Source organism: Hirundo rustica, chromosome 4 (genome assembly GCF_015227805.2).
Source record: "Hirundo rustica isolate bHirRus1 chromosome 4, bHirRus1.pri.v3, whole genome shotgun sequence".
Taxonomy (NCBI): Eukaryota; Metazoa; Chordata; class Aves; order Passeriformes; family Hirundinidae; genus Hirundo; species Hirundo rustica.
The window spans coordinates 13,651,499-13,669,265 of NC_053453.1; the positions used below are offsets into that span (position 1 = coordinate 13,651,499).

General features: G+C 40.3%; 1 protein-coding gene across 1 annotated transcript in view; it reads left to right on the forward strand.

Annotated features, from left to right (window-relative positions):
• Positions 1–17,767, forward strand: part of PRKAR2B (protein kinase cAMP-dependent type II regulatory subunit beta) — a 76,226-nt gene that overhangs the window by 18,293 nt on the left and 40,166 nt on the right. The window contains exon 2 of the mRNA XM_040061951.2: positions 12,070–12,105. Coding sequence (XP_039917885.1) covers positions 12,070–12,105 — 36 coding nt within the window. The remainder of the gene's footprint in view (positions 1–12,069; positions 12,106–17,767) is intronic.

A 17,767-nucleotide genomic window follows, 5' to 3' on the forward strand; every position in this document is an offset into this window, starting at 1 on the left:
CCAGCTGTGCTTCATTCACTCACCCATGGGAACTGGAGAGGCCAAATCACAAAGGGTGCTTTGGCCAACAGCTTCACTGTAATCCCCAACAGCTGCTTGTAGTAATTTAGCATTGCACATATTTGGGAAGGGAATAGTGAAATATTTGGGGGTTTGTAGTTTTTGTAGTTTTTTGTAGCCCAGGCTTTTGTTGCTTGTGTTGCCCAGGTCTGTAGCCTAAGAGTACAGGCATTAACTAAAAACAGATAAACAAAACCCAGCATTATCCCAAACCTCTTCTCAGAAGCCACACTCAGACATGTGGGGTCTGAGCTTGGGGAAGGTGTCAGCCACCAAGGTAAGTGACTTCAGTAGATGTGTTCCTACCTGGTGTGAGGATACTGGGACCTGTTGTGTTGTTGTTTCACTAACTGGTTTTGTTGGCTGCCCGACACTGGACAGATTGTCCAATGTGGGAATTATGTTATTTGCAGTTTAATCAGTGGAACATTTTACTAGCAAATGGGTGGTGGACTATTAGGTGTTTTGTTAGTCAGCATGCTGGATTCAAGGAAGCACTATCCTGCCATCAGTATCACCCACAAGCTTCTTTTATGTGGTGGGACTGAGGACAGACTATTTCTTAAGAACTTTTCTTTTTGGCCATGGCTTTTCTAGTTAGATGCTTATATTAATTTTGGTTAGGTTTTTTAATTTACTTTTTTTCTGAAACAGCCATTCTTCTCATTACATTCAAGCAATAACACTCGCGGTTTGGGCTTTTAAAAATTTTTTCTTTACAGTCACTGTGCTTTCTGATGAGGTACATCTCAGCCTGTCTAAAACCAAGTGCAGAAAATGTGCTTTGCCTAATTATCTGAAAGCTAACAAAACTGTCTATTTTAGATCTGAATAGCTGAGAATTAATTTTCAGGAATGCAAGAGAAACTCCCTTTAAGTAATGTTCTTAAAATATGCAAACTTTAAAACATGCATCAAGCCCAAAATCTTAGATTTCACCAGGATGTGAATAAGCAGGCAATGCAGATTGCAGATTATACATATTCATATACTTCTTCATCAAGGTATTTTGTACCACACATTTCTGCCAAGGCAGTCCTAGGAACCAAGCAGAGTCCTTGTATAAAATCTTTGCTTTGGGAAGTTTTAATGGTGTTTGCCCATGTAGGATTTGTTGTAATAACCTAATAGCAAAGTGATAAAAACATGAAAAATAGTAGGAAAACCTGAGTCTCAAAAGCTTTGAGGCTTTAGATTAAACATGGGTAGTATGAATGTGTATGGGAGAAAGCAGCTATGTTCACCATTGTCAAATGATATAAAATAGATGAGATAATTATAAACTCTACACAAAGGTGCACTCCTTCAGAGAAGAATACTGACATCTTCTCCAGCCCACTTCCATCAGTGAGATTGCAATGTTATTCCTCTGTAATAAATATATTTTGCAGGTACTGTCAAGAGCCAAAAGACATAGGCCAAAAAATAAACCAGTCAAACAAACCAACCCTGACCTAAAGCACTGTTATGTAATAGCTAAGGGAAGGAAATCAGGAGAACAAGTCATTCATGTAAAATCTTCAGTGCTCTAGTTTTCAGTTTGACAGAAATATTATTTCAAGGACAGGTACAGATTTTTTATTTTATGAGATGGTGAACCTGGAGCAGTTACATCAATTCGATCCTTTACAGGATCCCTGCTGATTTGGGCATTGCTGGCAGAGCTTTGGCAGAATGACCAGTTTTTCTCGTGTTCTGATAGGGAACATGCATACATTAGTATATATGCTCCGGGCAGCAAAATTAGAAAGCAGAAGAGAACGTGAAATGGATCTAAATGCCTATGCAGCAGTATTAGAAAGCAAATAACCATAATATTCTTAAAATAGCTTTTGAAATTTCAAGTGAAAATAGGCCATTTAGAGAGGGTAAGAAGGTAAGCATTACTGACATTTTGTGTCAGATTGTTTGGTAGCAATTGTAAGCTGGGCTTTGGCTATAGAGAATATCCCTTGGAGATGGTAATAAATTAGCAAAGAAGGGTGTTACTACAAGTGATGTTGGGTGTAGTGATCATGTTAAAAAACCCCAGCCTAACAAACAAAAAATCCCCAACCCACTCTGCTGGGGCAGAAATAGGCAGTTCAGTAAATTGTACAAAACAGAATCTAGGTGGTGACCAGCTGAAAGAGCTGTGGGTCTTGGGTCCTGGCCCTGTGGGAAGGATTGGGTCTTTGTAGCCCAGGGCATGGCCTAGGAAGGCTGACCTCCCTCATACATTTATTCCATTGGTATTTTTGGGCTCGGTTTTGCTTTCAAAAGGTGTTGTCTCTGGTGGGTAGAATTATTCTCTCATACACACTACTACTTTTCTTCATATATCCTGGGTAATCTGGGGTTGAGGGCAGCAAGTGCTCCAAACTAAGATTTCCACACATGTATACATCTTCAGCTTGTACATAGACAAATTCTGACACAAATTAACTTTTTTACCCTGGGGTATTACAGAAGGTTAGAAATATTGCTGTAAATTATATATATTTTTTTTTTTCCTCTTATCTAGACCACTGATCACTTTAAATCAGATAATGACCAAGTGTACTGGTCACAAGTAATAATGAGGATGAATTTTTAAGGGTAAACATGCTAAGGAACAGGATGCATATTTAAGACAGAAAAACTCATCAACATCTTCACTTTGTTGCTTTAACAGGGACATTAATCTGAAAGAATAGATGGGAAAATTAAAAAAAAATATATATATATAGAGCCTAAAATCTTGATTAAGCTGCCTGAGTGGGAAAAAAACAGCATTTGATTCACCATAATGAGCTGTGACAGCCCATTTCAGTGTATTGGGTCATTGGTCTAATATATCAGGCAGGCATTTAATTTTTTTATTTTCAGTGTTTGTAATTACATAAAGCATCAATTATTCACAAGAGCTGAAATCTCTTTAACTGATATAAGTAGGAGAGACTTATTTACATCACTTTCAAGGTTCTGTGCCCGGCCAGGTTAAATGTCAGGATGTTACTTGCAGAGTAACTCCAGCCAGAGAGTTGGTTTCAGTGGGGACCCGACTGCGCTGGCCCCGTGCAAGCGCACACAGCACGGGGGTCAAACAGGAGGAGGCAGAGACGTGCACACACCTGCAGGGCTCTGATCTCGTGTCCTGGGGTGGCTGCTGTGACAGGAGTGCTGGAATGGAAGGACAGGCAGGAGAGAGGAGGGGAGGGTGTTACCCTCTATGCCAGTGACCAGCTGGAGTGTGTGGAGCAAAGCCTGGGGGAAAGAGGAGCCGAGTGAGAGCCCGTGGGTCGGGATTAAAGGGAGGGCAGCGAGGGGGGACTTTGTAGGGGTTCTGCTACAGCTGCCAGGCCAGCAAGCACATGAGGACCTCTATGGGCATTCTCATATTCAGAAGTCCTAGTGTTCACTGGGGACTTCATCCACCCCAATACCTGTTGGAAGGACAACACAACAGGGCATAAGCAATCCAGGAGATTCCTGGAATGCGCTGATGGTAACTCCTCCAAGAGATAGGGGAGCCAGCAAGGTGAGGTTCTATGCTGGACCTTGTTCTCACCAACAGGTAGGATCTGGTGGGGAATGTGAATCTCCAGGGCAGCCTGGGCTGCAGTGACCATGAAGTGGGGGAGTTTGAGATCCTCAGGGTGGTGATTAGGGTGCACAGCAAGCTCAATGCCCTGGACTTCAGCAGAGCAGATTTTGGCCTAATCAGGGATCTGCTTGATAGAGTACCATGGGAGAAAGTCCTGGAGGGAAGAGAAGCCTGAGAAAGGTGGTTAAATATTCAAGAATTATATCCTCCAAGCTGAAGAGTGATGCATCCTAATAAAGAGGAAATCAGGTAAAAACACTAGGAGGCCTCTATGGATGAACAACAGTCTCCTGGACAAACTCAAACACAAAAAAGAAGCCCACGGCAGATGGAAACAAGGACAGGTACCTGAGAGGAATACTGATTGTCTGAGTCTGAGCAGCCAGGGGTCAGGTTAGTTAAACTAAAGCCCTGAAAGAATTAAGTCTGGTCAGGGATATCAAGGGCAAGAAGAAAAGCTTCTGTAGATATGTTCATGATAAAAGAAAATGTGGGCCTTCTCCAGAAGGAAATGGGAGACCTGATTATCTATATGTGAAGATGGACAAGGTATGTAAGAATTTTTTGCTTCGATCTTTGCTGGCAAATGCTCCAGCCACAGCACCTAAATTGCAGAAGACTTCAAGTCCCAGAAGGGACTGTGAGAATGAAGAACCACCCACTGTAAGAGGTCAGGTTCAATATAGTCTGAGGAACCTGAATGTGCACAAGTTAATGGGACCTGATGAGATGCATCCATGGACTCCAAGGGAGCTGTCTAAGGAAGTGGCTAGGACGCTATCCATCACATTTGAGAAGTCATGGCAGTCAATGAAGTTTCCACTGACTGGAAAAGGGAAAACATAAGCCCCTTTTCTAAAAATAGAAAACAAAAAAAAAGGAAAACCTGAGGAACTACAGGCTAGTCAGTTGCACCTCAGTGTCTGGCAAGCTCATGGAGCATATCCTCCTGGAAACTATGCAAAGGCACATGGAAGGTAAGGAGATGATTGGTGAAGCCACATGGCTTCCCTAAGGGCAAATCACTCCTGACAAACCTGGTGACCTTCTACAACTGGGTTACAGCAGTGGTGGATATGGAAAGGGCAACTGATGTCATCTACCTTGATTTTTACAAAGCATTTGACACTGTCCTGCATCACATCCCTCTAGATCCCTGCATCACATGTCTCTAGACTGGAAAGGCATGGATTTGACTACTCAGTTGATAATGAATGGATGGATAGTAATGGCTGGATGCACTCCAAGGGTTGCAATCAACAGCTCGAGATCCAAGAGCAGAGCTCTGAGGGCTGGGGCTCCTCAGGGCTCCGTGCTGGGCTCGGTGCTGTTGGACACCTTTGTCAGTGACAGGGATGGAGCACACCCTCGGCACGTTCACCACCACCACCGAGCTGTGTGGTGCTGTCACAGTGCAGGGAAGGGATCCACAGGGACCTGACGGGCCTGAGAGGTGGGTCTGTGAGAACCTCCTGAAGTTCAGCACTGCTGAGTGCAAGGTGCTGCACCTCTGAACAATCCCAAGGCAATGTAAACACAAGTACAGGCTGGGCAGGAAATGGACTGAAAGCAGCCTTGAGAAGGAAGACTTGGGATTGTTGGTGGATGAGAAACTCAACATGACCCCACAGTACGTGCTGGCAGCCCAGAAAGCCAACTACATTTTAGCACTACAACTTCATGTGAATAAAGTTGATTTGGCATATTAAAAAAAAAAAAAAAGGGATAGCAAGATATTCTGGTTTCTGTATATTTTAATCCTTTTATAGATGTATTGATTTCTGCAAAGACAGCAATAATTATGTATGTATTTGTTTTGGTACTGATGGTTTTAAAATCTGTAGATTTTTATTTAAAAAAATAAACAAATTTTAGGGTGTCCCATGACCTAAAGCCATTTTTTACTGCCAACATCTACTTTTCTTGCAACAGCCAAATTATTCTCTCCTTCTTTTTCTCCCAGTAGCACATAAATTCTACCACTATAGTGTTGTTTCTCCCTCATCTTTGGCTTCTCGGTCAGTCTACAGGATTCTCTGAAAGGCTGTGCTGCCTTCATGCCTCACTGCCTGCATTCTGCTCTGTGTATGGATTCATGTGTCGTTGTGCACTCTGTCTCCCTGGCTACAGAGCACTCTCAACTCCTTAGGGAGCCCTTTCTTCCTGAAAGTGTGTACTTGCAATGCTTTCCAGCAATACACCTTTCTTTGGCAGGAGCCAGATCCCTCTGTGTGCAGATCCTACCCTTTTAGGAGCTGTGGGTATTCTTCACTGAGGTTAATCAGAGTTTTGGAGTGGGCTTCAGACATTCTTGAGATGTTAAGATTTGTTTATTGGGAAATTTGGTGCCAGTGTTGCTGTCTAGCCTGTCAGGTTCTTTGGCTGACTGGTACATACAGGAAACACTTGTGACTATGATTTACCTTTTCTCTTTGTGTAAAGGCCAAGCCTGTGTGCTGCTATTCTTCAATTTTGTTTTTAATTTAAAAAAAAAAATAATAAAAATAAAATAATAATAATTCATCTTCTCAGACTGCCTTATTTGGTGAGGGAAATAATAAAACATACCTCATGTAAATCATCATTAAAATATTACCATTGTTGTAAATTTTCCAGAAATTTAAATACAAATATTTTGAAAGCTATGCTCTACCTACTTTATTGCCAGGACTGTTTGTTTTTCATCCAAATAATAGCTGTGTATTTGCTGTGCTTATCCCTTCTTCTCATTCCTCACAGTTGTCAGAGCCTTTCACAGGGAAAAGACAAGAGCTATTCTCCATAGACCTGGCAACTCCCTTCTTTGTCAGAGCTATTTCTTCAAAGTGTCATGAGTTTGTCATGCTTTCCTTGAGATTTTGTGAGGTCTTATCAGTGTGAAGGTACATTAAAATAATTGTATTGTCTTGTATTGGTGTCAGCCTCTGAAAGAATCATTCTACCTGGATTAATCCTGAACTAAAATGAAGGTTCCCTGTGATGGAGTGAAATTAGAGGGGCTGGTATTATCCATGTCCCAGCGTATCATTGTAATGAGGAGTTAACTCTATTTGGGACATAAAAACATGAATCTGATTAAGGTATGCATTTTAGAGAGGCATTCATTTAGGTTTGATATTGCTCTTGTTCTGATTAGGTCATTCTAATTAATAATCTGTTTGTGAAAGAAGACAAGTGAATATTAATTAGCCTAATATAGGAATGTGATTGCAATAAGCATAATTCAAAATTTTCTGAAAGTTGAGATCTTTGAGAAGTAGGTAAGATTGAAATTGAAAAGGTGGAACATATACTGCCCATGATCAGTTAATATTTAGCCTGGGATTTTGAGGTATATGATGAAAGGACCATAGGTAAATCAGGAATAACTCTATCAAAAACACTAGAGTTAAATGGAATAAAATCAGACAGTGTGTTGAGAACAGGTTTTCAGTCTGTTATTCAAGTTTGGACTAGGTTTAACCCACTGACCTCAATGAGAGTTTTAACACAGCTTTGCCCTCAATAGGACAGAAAAAAAGGGATGATTTGGATATGACATTTGTTTTCTAAGCTCACCTGGGGCATTTGCACTTTCCACACAAGGAAAACACACTACGGCATGGATGTTTCTCTTTGTCTCTCCATTAAGCTACATTAGCAATATTCCTGCTTTGTAAATAAGTGTGGGGTTTGGGGGCTATGGGCTGCCAAATTTGAAGGTTTTAAACATGTAGTTCAGTTTAAATTTTGAGTTGGTTTTTTTTGTTTTTGTTTTTTTAAGGGGGTTTAGTCCTTTGCCATATGAAGAAATTGCAGTGGCTGATTGAAAGTGAGGCTTGTGGAAAGTGTTCTTATTTTTACTAACACTGAAGATTAATCACTAATCCCTTGCCAGCCCTTGCGTGTTGTTCTTTAAGAGCTGCTAAACCTTGAGTTTCTCTGAGTGTGGCAGGAGAGTGAGCAGCCTCCTGTTGGCCTCTGTCCCGCAGAGCGGCTGCAGGGAGTGGGCTGTGCTCACCCTGGCTTGGGCACACGCGGGGTTCCATGCACTCTGCAGCACACCTGGAGATGTGAGATGTGTCTTTGCTGCGGTTTGCAGACCTGAGGGAAGCACCAGTTCACAGGTCTGGTTGTCACAGGGTGCTCAGGCATGTCCTAACAGCCCCTGATATGCAGAGCCTCTTCCTGAATGCCAGGCTCACAGTCCCTGACCTCTTGGGAAGGCTGCATGTCTACTGTCTGCAATGTCTTCAGCTTCTTATTCCAGGTGACATTAGTGGCACAAGAATCTCTGGCAGTTTCTGAAGCAAAAACATTTAAATTGTGAGTTTGTAAAAGGAGACAGCTTAGGCTCTCAGAACAGGTTAAACATCTAGAGGAGGCCCAGGTAGGGATCTTTTCTTAGCATTACTTTCTTATTCTTGCTACTCTACAAATGATCACACAGACTCCCATCTCCTCCTCAGCTTACAAAGCCATGCTGCTCTTGATAATTTACCAATTATTTATGTTTATTTGCTTGATCTATATTGCCAAAATATTTTAGAAGCTGTGCTTCCATACAGTTCTCTGACCAAGGATTTTCAAACATGAATTTCAGTTGTTAAGAAGTGATAGATTGTAGAATTCTCTCTTATGTAGTGCTAAGAATCGAACTCCTGGAATATGTTGTGTAAGTTTGTGCACTTTCAAATGGTAATTTAATCAAAACTTCATCAGGATACAGACCTCTGTCATTTCTCTCACACACACTCACTCCACCCCCTGATAATTTTCCCTGAAAAGTTTGTAATAGATTTTAGTTGAAACAAAGTAGAACATGAAGAGTTATATTCAATATTAGAGTGACACCATGCTTGTAAACAAGATTCTCTGTGTACAGCTGTACATTATTTGTTGTGATGCAGCATTCTTTCTGATACTGCAAAAATTATTAAATGTCACTGGACGTGTTGTGAATTTATCGGTATGTGTTTATGCCTTTTATTGGGGAAAATCCCTGACTTTTCCAATGGCAGGGTTTTGCAATTCAGGACGTGTTGTGAATTTATCTGTATGTGTTTATGCCTTTTATTGGGGAAAATCCCTGACTTTTCCAATGGCAGGGTTTTACAATTCACGAATTTTGTTCCTTCTATATTTTGCACAGGTTAGTGGGGATGTGTGTGGCACTGTAAGTTACTGTGGGCTTTTTTCTAGCAAGTTGTTTGAATTTAATCATTTTGAGCAACCAGCCCTCAGCACAATGTCACTATAACCTTTAAGATTATTTTTGCTGTAGTTAACTTCAACAGCCACATAGGTATTGCCTCACACCCATTCCCTTCCCACATTTACCCCTGCTGGAAAGCTGGAGCTGTGAACTGGCGTGTGTCAGCAGTGTTGCATCTGGCATGTTATTAGGGATGGGGTAACCCTCCCAAAAGGCTGCCTGGGTTTCACATTGTAGGGAGCAGTCCTTGGGCAGAGCACAATGCCAGCTGCTCTCTGCTGTGCCTGCAGGCAGGCATGGAGTCCTGAGAACCTGCTTGTGGACATGGCTGAGAGGAGAGAGGAGGGCAGAGTGCTGGGAAGCAGCTGAAGCAGTAACGGGGTGGGAATCACAATGCCTAAGCACCACTTCTATGTGTGTGTAGCTTGGGGCTTGAAACTGTGGATTTAAGTACAATATTCCTGTGTCCTGTGAGTGGGAATTCAAAGCTGCCCTCATAATTCAACCTGGATGCCAAGACTGTCTCTTGGCATCCCTGTCTCTCTGGGTACCACTTCCACTTGAGCTGTGGGAATCAGGACAGTCATCTCAGTCCAAACCTAACAGTCAGCCTAACTCAGATCTCAGTAAGGATGGTGGCTAAAAATAGATACCCAGGGAAGGTGGTAATCACAGGCAGAATAAGAAGTGTTTCTTCCCTGGGAATCTCTGCTGTTCCTGATGCTGTGTGGCTCCAGGAGGAGCATTTAATATCCCTCATTGAATATTTCTGCCATTGATTTGTCCATTTGTTTCTGAGCCAAGACTTTCAGCTCCTGACATGTTTGAAAGATAATTTAGTATTTGTTTTATGCCTCAAGCAAAATGCATCTTAGGCTTTCTTTTGCCCACTTTACTATGCTTATCCTGCCAGACATTGTAATGATCTGTTGACCACTCATCTACTTTGTACTGAAAACCCCTAAACAGCTGAATTCCTGCAGGGCCAATTATTATCTGAGACTTTCTTGTATGTTAATGCTTCCACCTTTCTGGACAACAGAAGTATGTTGTGATTTGCTACCAGAAAAATAGAGAGTAGTTCAAGTTGCTCCATAACAAAGAACTGTGGGTTCTGCTTTTAAATCTCGCAGTAACACATTTGGATGACCTCCATGAAATCCCAGTCTGGGTAGGAAGGCTTTGTCTGGTTGCTCCTGAAGCACTGATTATTCACATAAGCTCAAAGATAATTGCTGATCAAGGTTCTGACATTCTTGCTATGTTTTTCTAACAGTAAATAATTAGTAAAATCTGTTGCATGGTAAACTAAGCTTCTTGTAGCCAAATAAAAAGTGAATTTAGAATTATGTAGCAGAAACTGACGTTTTTCTTTGATAATCCCAGTAACTTGTTTCAAAACTTGTTAGTTTTGTATTACATGTTCATATACATACACACATACATATATATATATATACACACACACATATAAAATTTATCTGCTGAGGTAGCTGTCTAGAGGAGTTAAATCTTCATATCTACAGATAATACACAAAACTGACAGCCAAAGCCCTCCCTGAGCTTGGGAAAAGCTTCTGAATGGGAGCAAAACATGATTTTATGTTTTCTTGTTAGAAATAAGTCAGATTCCAATTTTGTTTTTAATATGAGCACATCTGCTGAGACCTGCTGCAAATTTACTTGCTTGAGTAAACAACTCAGCCATCTGATGGTGACAGTCATGACTGATGTCCTGAAATTAATTTGGCCCATAACAATAGTGACAAAATAGACTTTTGAGGACTCAAATGGCCCTCCTATTAAAAACCAGCAGTCACATAAAATATGCTGTCTGTTTTGATTAAAATGTGTCTACATTTTTTTGTCTTTTTATTTAATGAAAAGTTGTTGGGGGGGATTAGAATTCACGTTTCAAAATAACTTTGCTGGTTATATTACTCTTGTGCTCATCTCTATATATGTTTGGGGTTTGTAACCACTTATTAACCAGAGGTTTCCTTCCTTGTGACTAGCACTCCAAGCCTCTGTTGTCAGGTTTCCTAGTGTATTTTTTTTGCCACTTGGATCTGTCACTCCTGTATGTGCATGTACAAACCATCTGTGACTGTGGTTCAAAAATTGTAGTTTTGCTCTGATTTTTTGTCCACAAAGGAATAAGAAGTCAGTTTGCATCTCAGGCTGTTGTTACTGTCTCTCCTCTTTTCTCAGCAATTTTTTTCCCTTGGCTTAGGTGTTCAAGACATGATGCATAACTCCCATGTAAAATTTAGTGGGATAAAATAAAAAAAAAGGTTAATATCTTTCATTTTTTCAGTTCTGTGTAAACATGAAGAGCAGTTTTTAAGGTTGAATATTAATAAGCTCTGTAAGGGCATACATTTTTAATGTGGCTGCTGCCCACATTGGAAATTAGGTCATTCAGATTTTCCTCTCGCTGTTTATTCCAGCAGTTAATACATCACATGAAAGTAGAGTTCAAGACCAGTGGTTTTTACTAATTAGAAGGCTGAAGGTTGTATTTGGAAAGCAAAACATAAAACTATTTTATCTCTAGTAACTCTTGAAGAAGCTGGTAAATCTAGAAATGAAAGAGAGGCAAAGCCATGTGTTTTAAGTTGTAGTTTGCAGTCTCTCCTAGTTGGAAACAAGACAGGAGTCCGATTACAAGTGTTTGCAGCATGCAGTTGGAGACGGGCCAGGATGGCACTGTAAAACATTTGCACTGGGGTTTTGGTGGGGGTTGGCATTGTTATTGACTTACCTAAGGAGTTTTAAAGGTTAGTCAAAGCAAAAGTTGATCTTTAAATGGGATTACAAATGAGTCTTTTTCTCGACAGGAGTATCCTTAGTGCCAGATTTCCAATAGGTATATTTTGTAAAAATGAAGTTAATTTTTTTACATACTTTTCTAATCCCTGTTTGAATTATTGTTTGCAAGATGCCAATTTCTCTGCACTCAATAACAGCGGAGATGCAGACCTAAATGTTTCACATCCACTCCTGAGCAGTAGTAAGTAACAGTAACTCTTACAAAGCTGAAAATCGAAAGCTTTTTAGTTACTATGTACCATCTCTTGCAAAGCTACTTAAAAGTTAAAGTGTATACAAATGGGTTCCTATAAAGATACAAAAAATGATGTTTATCTGGTATTTGTAGACCTCACACTTCGACTGAAGTATAACATTGTTACATTTAAAGCAAGTTAGACTACTACAAAAATAATCAAAATGTTGTCTTTTCTTTCAGCTCCCGCGGTAAACCGATTCACCAGACGTGCGTCAGGTAAGTGAATGAAGTTCCATTTGTCTACATAATAGTTGAAACATTATGCTGACAGTGATTGTCATGTAAAACGTCATACGACATTAGTCAAAGGTCTTTAAAGACGTTGGAATTGGGCTAGTCTCTAATTTGTTACCTGCTTTACTGAAAAATGTAGCCAAGGTTTCAAGTCGTGGAACTCGCAGGAGCCCTTCTTGTTGCTGTGGAATTTACTAAAACCCTAAGCTTTCCCTCCCACCCCCCTTTAAAGCAAATAATTTCAGTTCTAGCAGGTCTGAAGGCTGAAAGCAAGAACTGAGTATAATCTGAATGTAAGCAGGGTTACCTTGCTTACTTCACAGACAGCCTGAAACTGCAATTTTGAGATGAGCTACGGGTGAGGAAATGTACAGCTGTGTTGGAAATCTCGCTGTTTTCCAAACCCAGGCTGGTTTGTGTGCTGGTGTGTTTGTTGGCAGATCAGGTCTGGAAGCACCCTTCCTGTGCTGCTGGTGAGTTGTGTTGGGCGTGCACCTGCCTTGCCTGGTGCTGCTTTGTGCATTCTTCAAGTGAACTTGGTTCTTGCTGGCTCAGAGGACTCTTCACCTTATTTCCAATACACGTAACAGATCCCTCCAAATTATGGATCATTAAAAGTTAATATTCTTGGCCTTTCCTTATTGTTCTGCTGTGTCATGTCCTTTAGGCTTAATTTTTGAGGGCTTTTTTTCTTCTGAACCGTGAGGCCCAGAATCTTGGATCTTCTTTGTTTGAAGTACTGTGAATCTGAAAGTGTGGCATAGAAGTCCCTGTGAAATGTAATGAGACTCATGGCTGACTCATAAGAGTCAGGAGAGCAGGAGATGTGAGCTATTCCTGGAAATTTCAGTATACCATGTTTAACATCCAAATATAAAATGCTCTTTGTTTTTAGTTTCAGGTCATTTTTAATAAATGTATTTCATAATGCTGTAAGTCTAGCCAGACTTCTAGTTTTGCTGGTTAAAACCTCAGTCAGGTAGTCCCTTGTCAATGTGAAAATGCTAGTGAAACCCCTCAGGATTACTGGGGAACTGTAGAGAAAAAAAGTTTGCAGGATTGGTGCATAGCAGCATATCACAGAATCACCCAGTGGTTTGGGTTGGAAGGAACTTTAAAGATCACGCAGTTCCATCCCTCTGCCAGGGACACCTTCCACTACCCCAGGTCGCTCAGAGCCTCGCCTTGGACACTTCCAGGGATGGGACAGCCACAGCTTCTCTGGGCAACCTGTGCCCGTGCCTGACCCACCTTCACATATGTAGGACAAAGAAAATGTAATTTATTCCAAATATTCTCATGATTTAAGTAATTATAATACTTCATGAGGTACTGTAGCTTGAAATTAAAGGAATGATTTGTTAACTAGTGCTCAGGAACAGTGAGCAGGGCTCTATGCAAATCACGTTTCATGTTTTAAGGAGTGTTCTACTGTGACTGATTGATAGCTGACATTAATGAATGCAGTCCTTCTAACAGATGTGTGATAAGATTTTGCATTCAGAGAGTTTGATTGTTTGAACAGCAAATAGTTGCACACAAAAAGCCCCCAATCAGTTATTCTTAATGTTTCTTTAATATAAAATTAACAATTATTTTTAAAAGGAAACTAAAAACATGTTATAAATTTGAAATTTTTGTGCAATTATTGGGGAAGTTATTTCTGTGGGGAGTTAATATTTCATTTATTTTGTGGAGCAATAGAATAGTTATCTTATTCAGAATAATGAGTCAGGTGGTATAGTAAATCAGATGCAAATCATGTGAATACATTTCAAGCTAGAACAAGGTAATGCTGCAGTCCACTATGTGCACTATTTTATTAAGCTAGTGGTAGCTTTAATAATTAAAATAACTGTTTTTCAAATGAGAGCCTGTGAAAGGTGATAATTCTTACTTTTCTTAAATGATAAATGGCTCTCAGAGAAGTACAGTACCTTTAAGAAATGTGATTGATAAAATATAAAATTAAAAATATAAACCAGACTATGCTGATAGTATAATCATTTCACAGAGATGTTTGCAGTCCTAACCATATTTTTAAATACCTTTCTCAATTGAGCAGTTGTGTGTGTAGGTTAAGGCAATCAAGATACCTTGAAAGGGGGAAAGCTAGACAGTAGCTGTTGGGTTTGGGGTTTTTTAAAGCTTGGTCGCTTAACAGCCTTCTGTAGTCAAAGCTGATTCTCATGTTTAGGAAATGCCATATGTATTATGTAGGCAGACCAAATGAAATGTAGGGATTTTTTTTCCTCAAATATGAGTTTATTTTAATTTTAGGTTGTTTGGCTAAGAGTTATTTTGAAATTTGAAATGTGCAATATTGTTGATTCTTGAGTGTTTTTGAAGATTTCTTTCTGGCAAATATTTCTACAAGCTGGTGGTGAATATTAGGAGAGTTAGCTGTAGAATGTGGTTTCATGTTGCAGCTGATTAATGATACTGCAGACTGATTCTGGGAGTGTGTGACTTCAGGATCCCTTTTTGTCATTCCTCTGCCCATAGGTTCTCTCTGCTTCTCCTGCACAGACCCAGGAGTTGTGCTGCCTGAGGGTGGATTGATTTAAATAAAGCAGAAATACACGAGGTTCTGGTGCATTGATTTGCATTGGGTTTCCAACATTTCCTCACAGAGAACAATAATTCTCTACAGTTTGATGTATTTTGATGTTTCTCTTTCTCTTTGGGCAATGTCTAGTATTTTACTTGGTTGCATAAAATATAGTTATTTTTCCTAATTGAGCAAGAAATTAGGCACCCAGAGTTTAATTGCTGAAGCACCTACTGAAAATAATACAGTACAGCATTTATTATTTAACAGCTGTTCCTGTTAACATGCTGAGAAAGTATTAATGAACTGCAATTGGTATGTAGGGAAAAAAAGCAGAAGTAAGCTAGGATAAATTAGCTGTTCTAGAATTTCAGCTCTTAAAAATTATTGAGCTACCTAATTAGGTATCTCTGATGTGTGTTTATTCATATGTATATGTATATTTGCAATGTGGGCTCCATACATAAAATACACTTATAGTGCTGGTGACAGCTACTCACAGGCCAGTTAATAATGCACTCCATTGTTCCAGGCTATGCACAAAGAATAATAGATATCACACTCTTAAAAAGAGGACTTTAGTAAGAAGAGGGGATTAAAAATACTTTACAGAGCTCGAATGAACAATGAGACAGCTGCAAGTAGTTAATCCTTAATTTTTCTTTTCAAATCTGGTGGCACTAAGATGAAGAGAAAGGAAAACAAAGAGAGGCGATCAAGAGACTTGGGTTTGGAAAAAAGGGAGCATGAAGGGCACCCCTACATCCTTCAGATAAAATGCTGAAGGTTCTATGCAGCCTCATACAGAGGAAAATTTGGGAGCAAGTTTGCCAGAACAATTTATTCTTCTTCTTCATGTAAGGTACCATTAGGAAGACAGTGACAAAATAAAAGTTTCAGTCTGCAGCATCCTTAAACCATTGTGTGGACTGGATTAGTCATGCCCAGAGTAGCATTTATGTATATCACTGCTACTTTTCAATTTAATAATTCCTATAGGAAGCGTGACAATGTACTTAAGAATTATGGTGAATTTTACTGCATTTTGACTGCAGGAGTCCTGTTAGTGAAGGAATGGCTAATTGCTTTCTGAAATTAGGGAAGAGCATAGGTGATATCAAATTAAATGGTTAAATATAAACTAGTATTTAGGTGGAGCAAATCGACATTGCTAGCCAAGAATAGAAAATGTCCCTAGGAACAACATTTCACTTGTGATTTTCAATCAACTCAACTATATTGAGTTTTTCTTAAAAAGATTGGCACCCACTTTCCTGTGGCATATTAAAAATTGTCAGAGAAAGGCAGCATGCTGAAATGAAGTGTTATTCCCTTTTATAGAGTAAGGCAGAAGCTGGGGTTGTACCAAAAATAATAGTATGGAATAAAGTAACTGTAAAGTCCCCTTTGAAATGTTCAGGTAGGATACAATGTTGTTGTAGAAGCATATCAAGTGATAGAGGAAAGAAGAACTTTATTGATGAACCAGTAATTCCAGTCTCTTTCTTCAAGAAGAATTACTGGTTCTGCTTCTTGTGAGGGATGAATAACCCCCAAACTGAATTCAAGGGATGCTGGATTCACCTTTGTTCATTACACACATGTAGTTAATCCAAAATTTGAAATGTTCAATATGTCACATTTCTTACTAGAAATAAGGACATAGCTGACACACAGTGGTACCTAAAACTCAAGCACTAAGACTGCTATTGTCGTGGTGAGGAAAACCAGAAGTAAAGTGCTGTCAGAATTTGAGAGTGTATCTACATTGCATGAGCAGAGTACAATAAAGAAGGCATATTGTGTCTTGTCAGGGTCCTTCTCGAAATGGCCATCACTGTAACACTCAAATCCTTTGCTGAATAACAATATGGGTGTGGTGCAATGAGCTGTAGGCACCTTAGAGCCACTGGATCAGGGAGGACGCTGTGCTTCAGTCTGGTCCTGGTCCTGCTTAAAGCACATGTATCATAGAATATCATGAGTTGGAAGGAAAGTACAACTCCTGTCCTAGCACAGGACACCCCAAGAGTCACACTACGTGCCCAAAAGCATTGTCCAAATGCTTTTTGAACTCCATCACACTTGGTGCTGTGACCATTTCCCTGGAGAACCTGTTCCCATGCCCAGCCACCCTCTGGGTGAAGAAAGTTTTCCTAACGTTCAGCCTAAACCTCCTTGGCACAGCTTCATGCCTTTCCTTTGGGTCCTGTTACTGCTCACCCAAATGAAGAGCTCCGTGGCTGCCCTTCCCCTTCCCCTTGGTAGGAAGCTGTGGACAGCAGCAAAGTCTCCCCTCAGTCTCCTCCAGGCTGAATAAGTCGAGTGACCTCATCCATTCCGTGGCTTTCTCCTTCAGACCCTTCTCCATCTTCACAGTCCTCTTTTGGACATTCTATAATAGCTTTAGATCCTTATTGTGTTGAGGCACCCAAAACTGCCCCAGCATTCGAGGTGAGGCCACCCCAGGTCAGAGCAGAGAGGGACAATCCCCTCCCTTGCCCGGCTGTCAATGCTGTGCCAGATGCCCTCAGGACATGCTTGGCCCTCCTTGCTGCCAGGGCACTGCTGACTCTTTGACTCTTGAGAATGAAGAACTGATCTCAAGGATCTGCCTCACAACACTTCTGGGTCTGTGGAAAGTTAGTGATAAAAGCTGTTTCCCATGTAATCCATAATTAATTGATCAAGGTTCCTTTCTTTAGTTTTTTTTTGCATAGACTACTTGCTGTGCACTTCTTCTGCATATGAGATAGCCACAGAAACAAGAGTTTAATTTGCTCTTGTTTCCTCTTATATTTTCTGGCAATTTCAGAAAAATTCCTGTAGAAAAATGAAATATTAACATAGGCCTAGAGATGCTTAAAGAACATGCACATTTACCTCCACTCCTAACCACTGTTTTAATTCAGAATGTTTGGTAAATAACATCATGATGTTAAACTTGGGGGTATTTGTTACTGTTCTGTTGTTACCTTGAGATTTGTTGCTTTTGATGTGGATTTGAAGAAGACCATGTGTGCTCAGAAGCTCTTCTGCCTCCTTCCAGGTTCAGTTGTTTTGGCTGCTCTAGTGACAGACTCTGCCCATAAA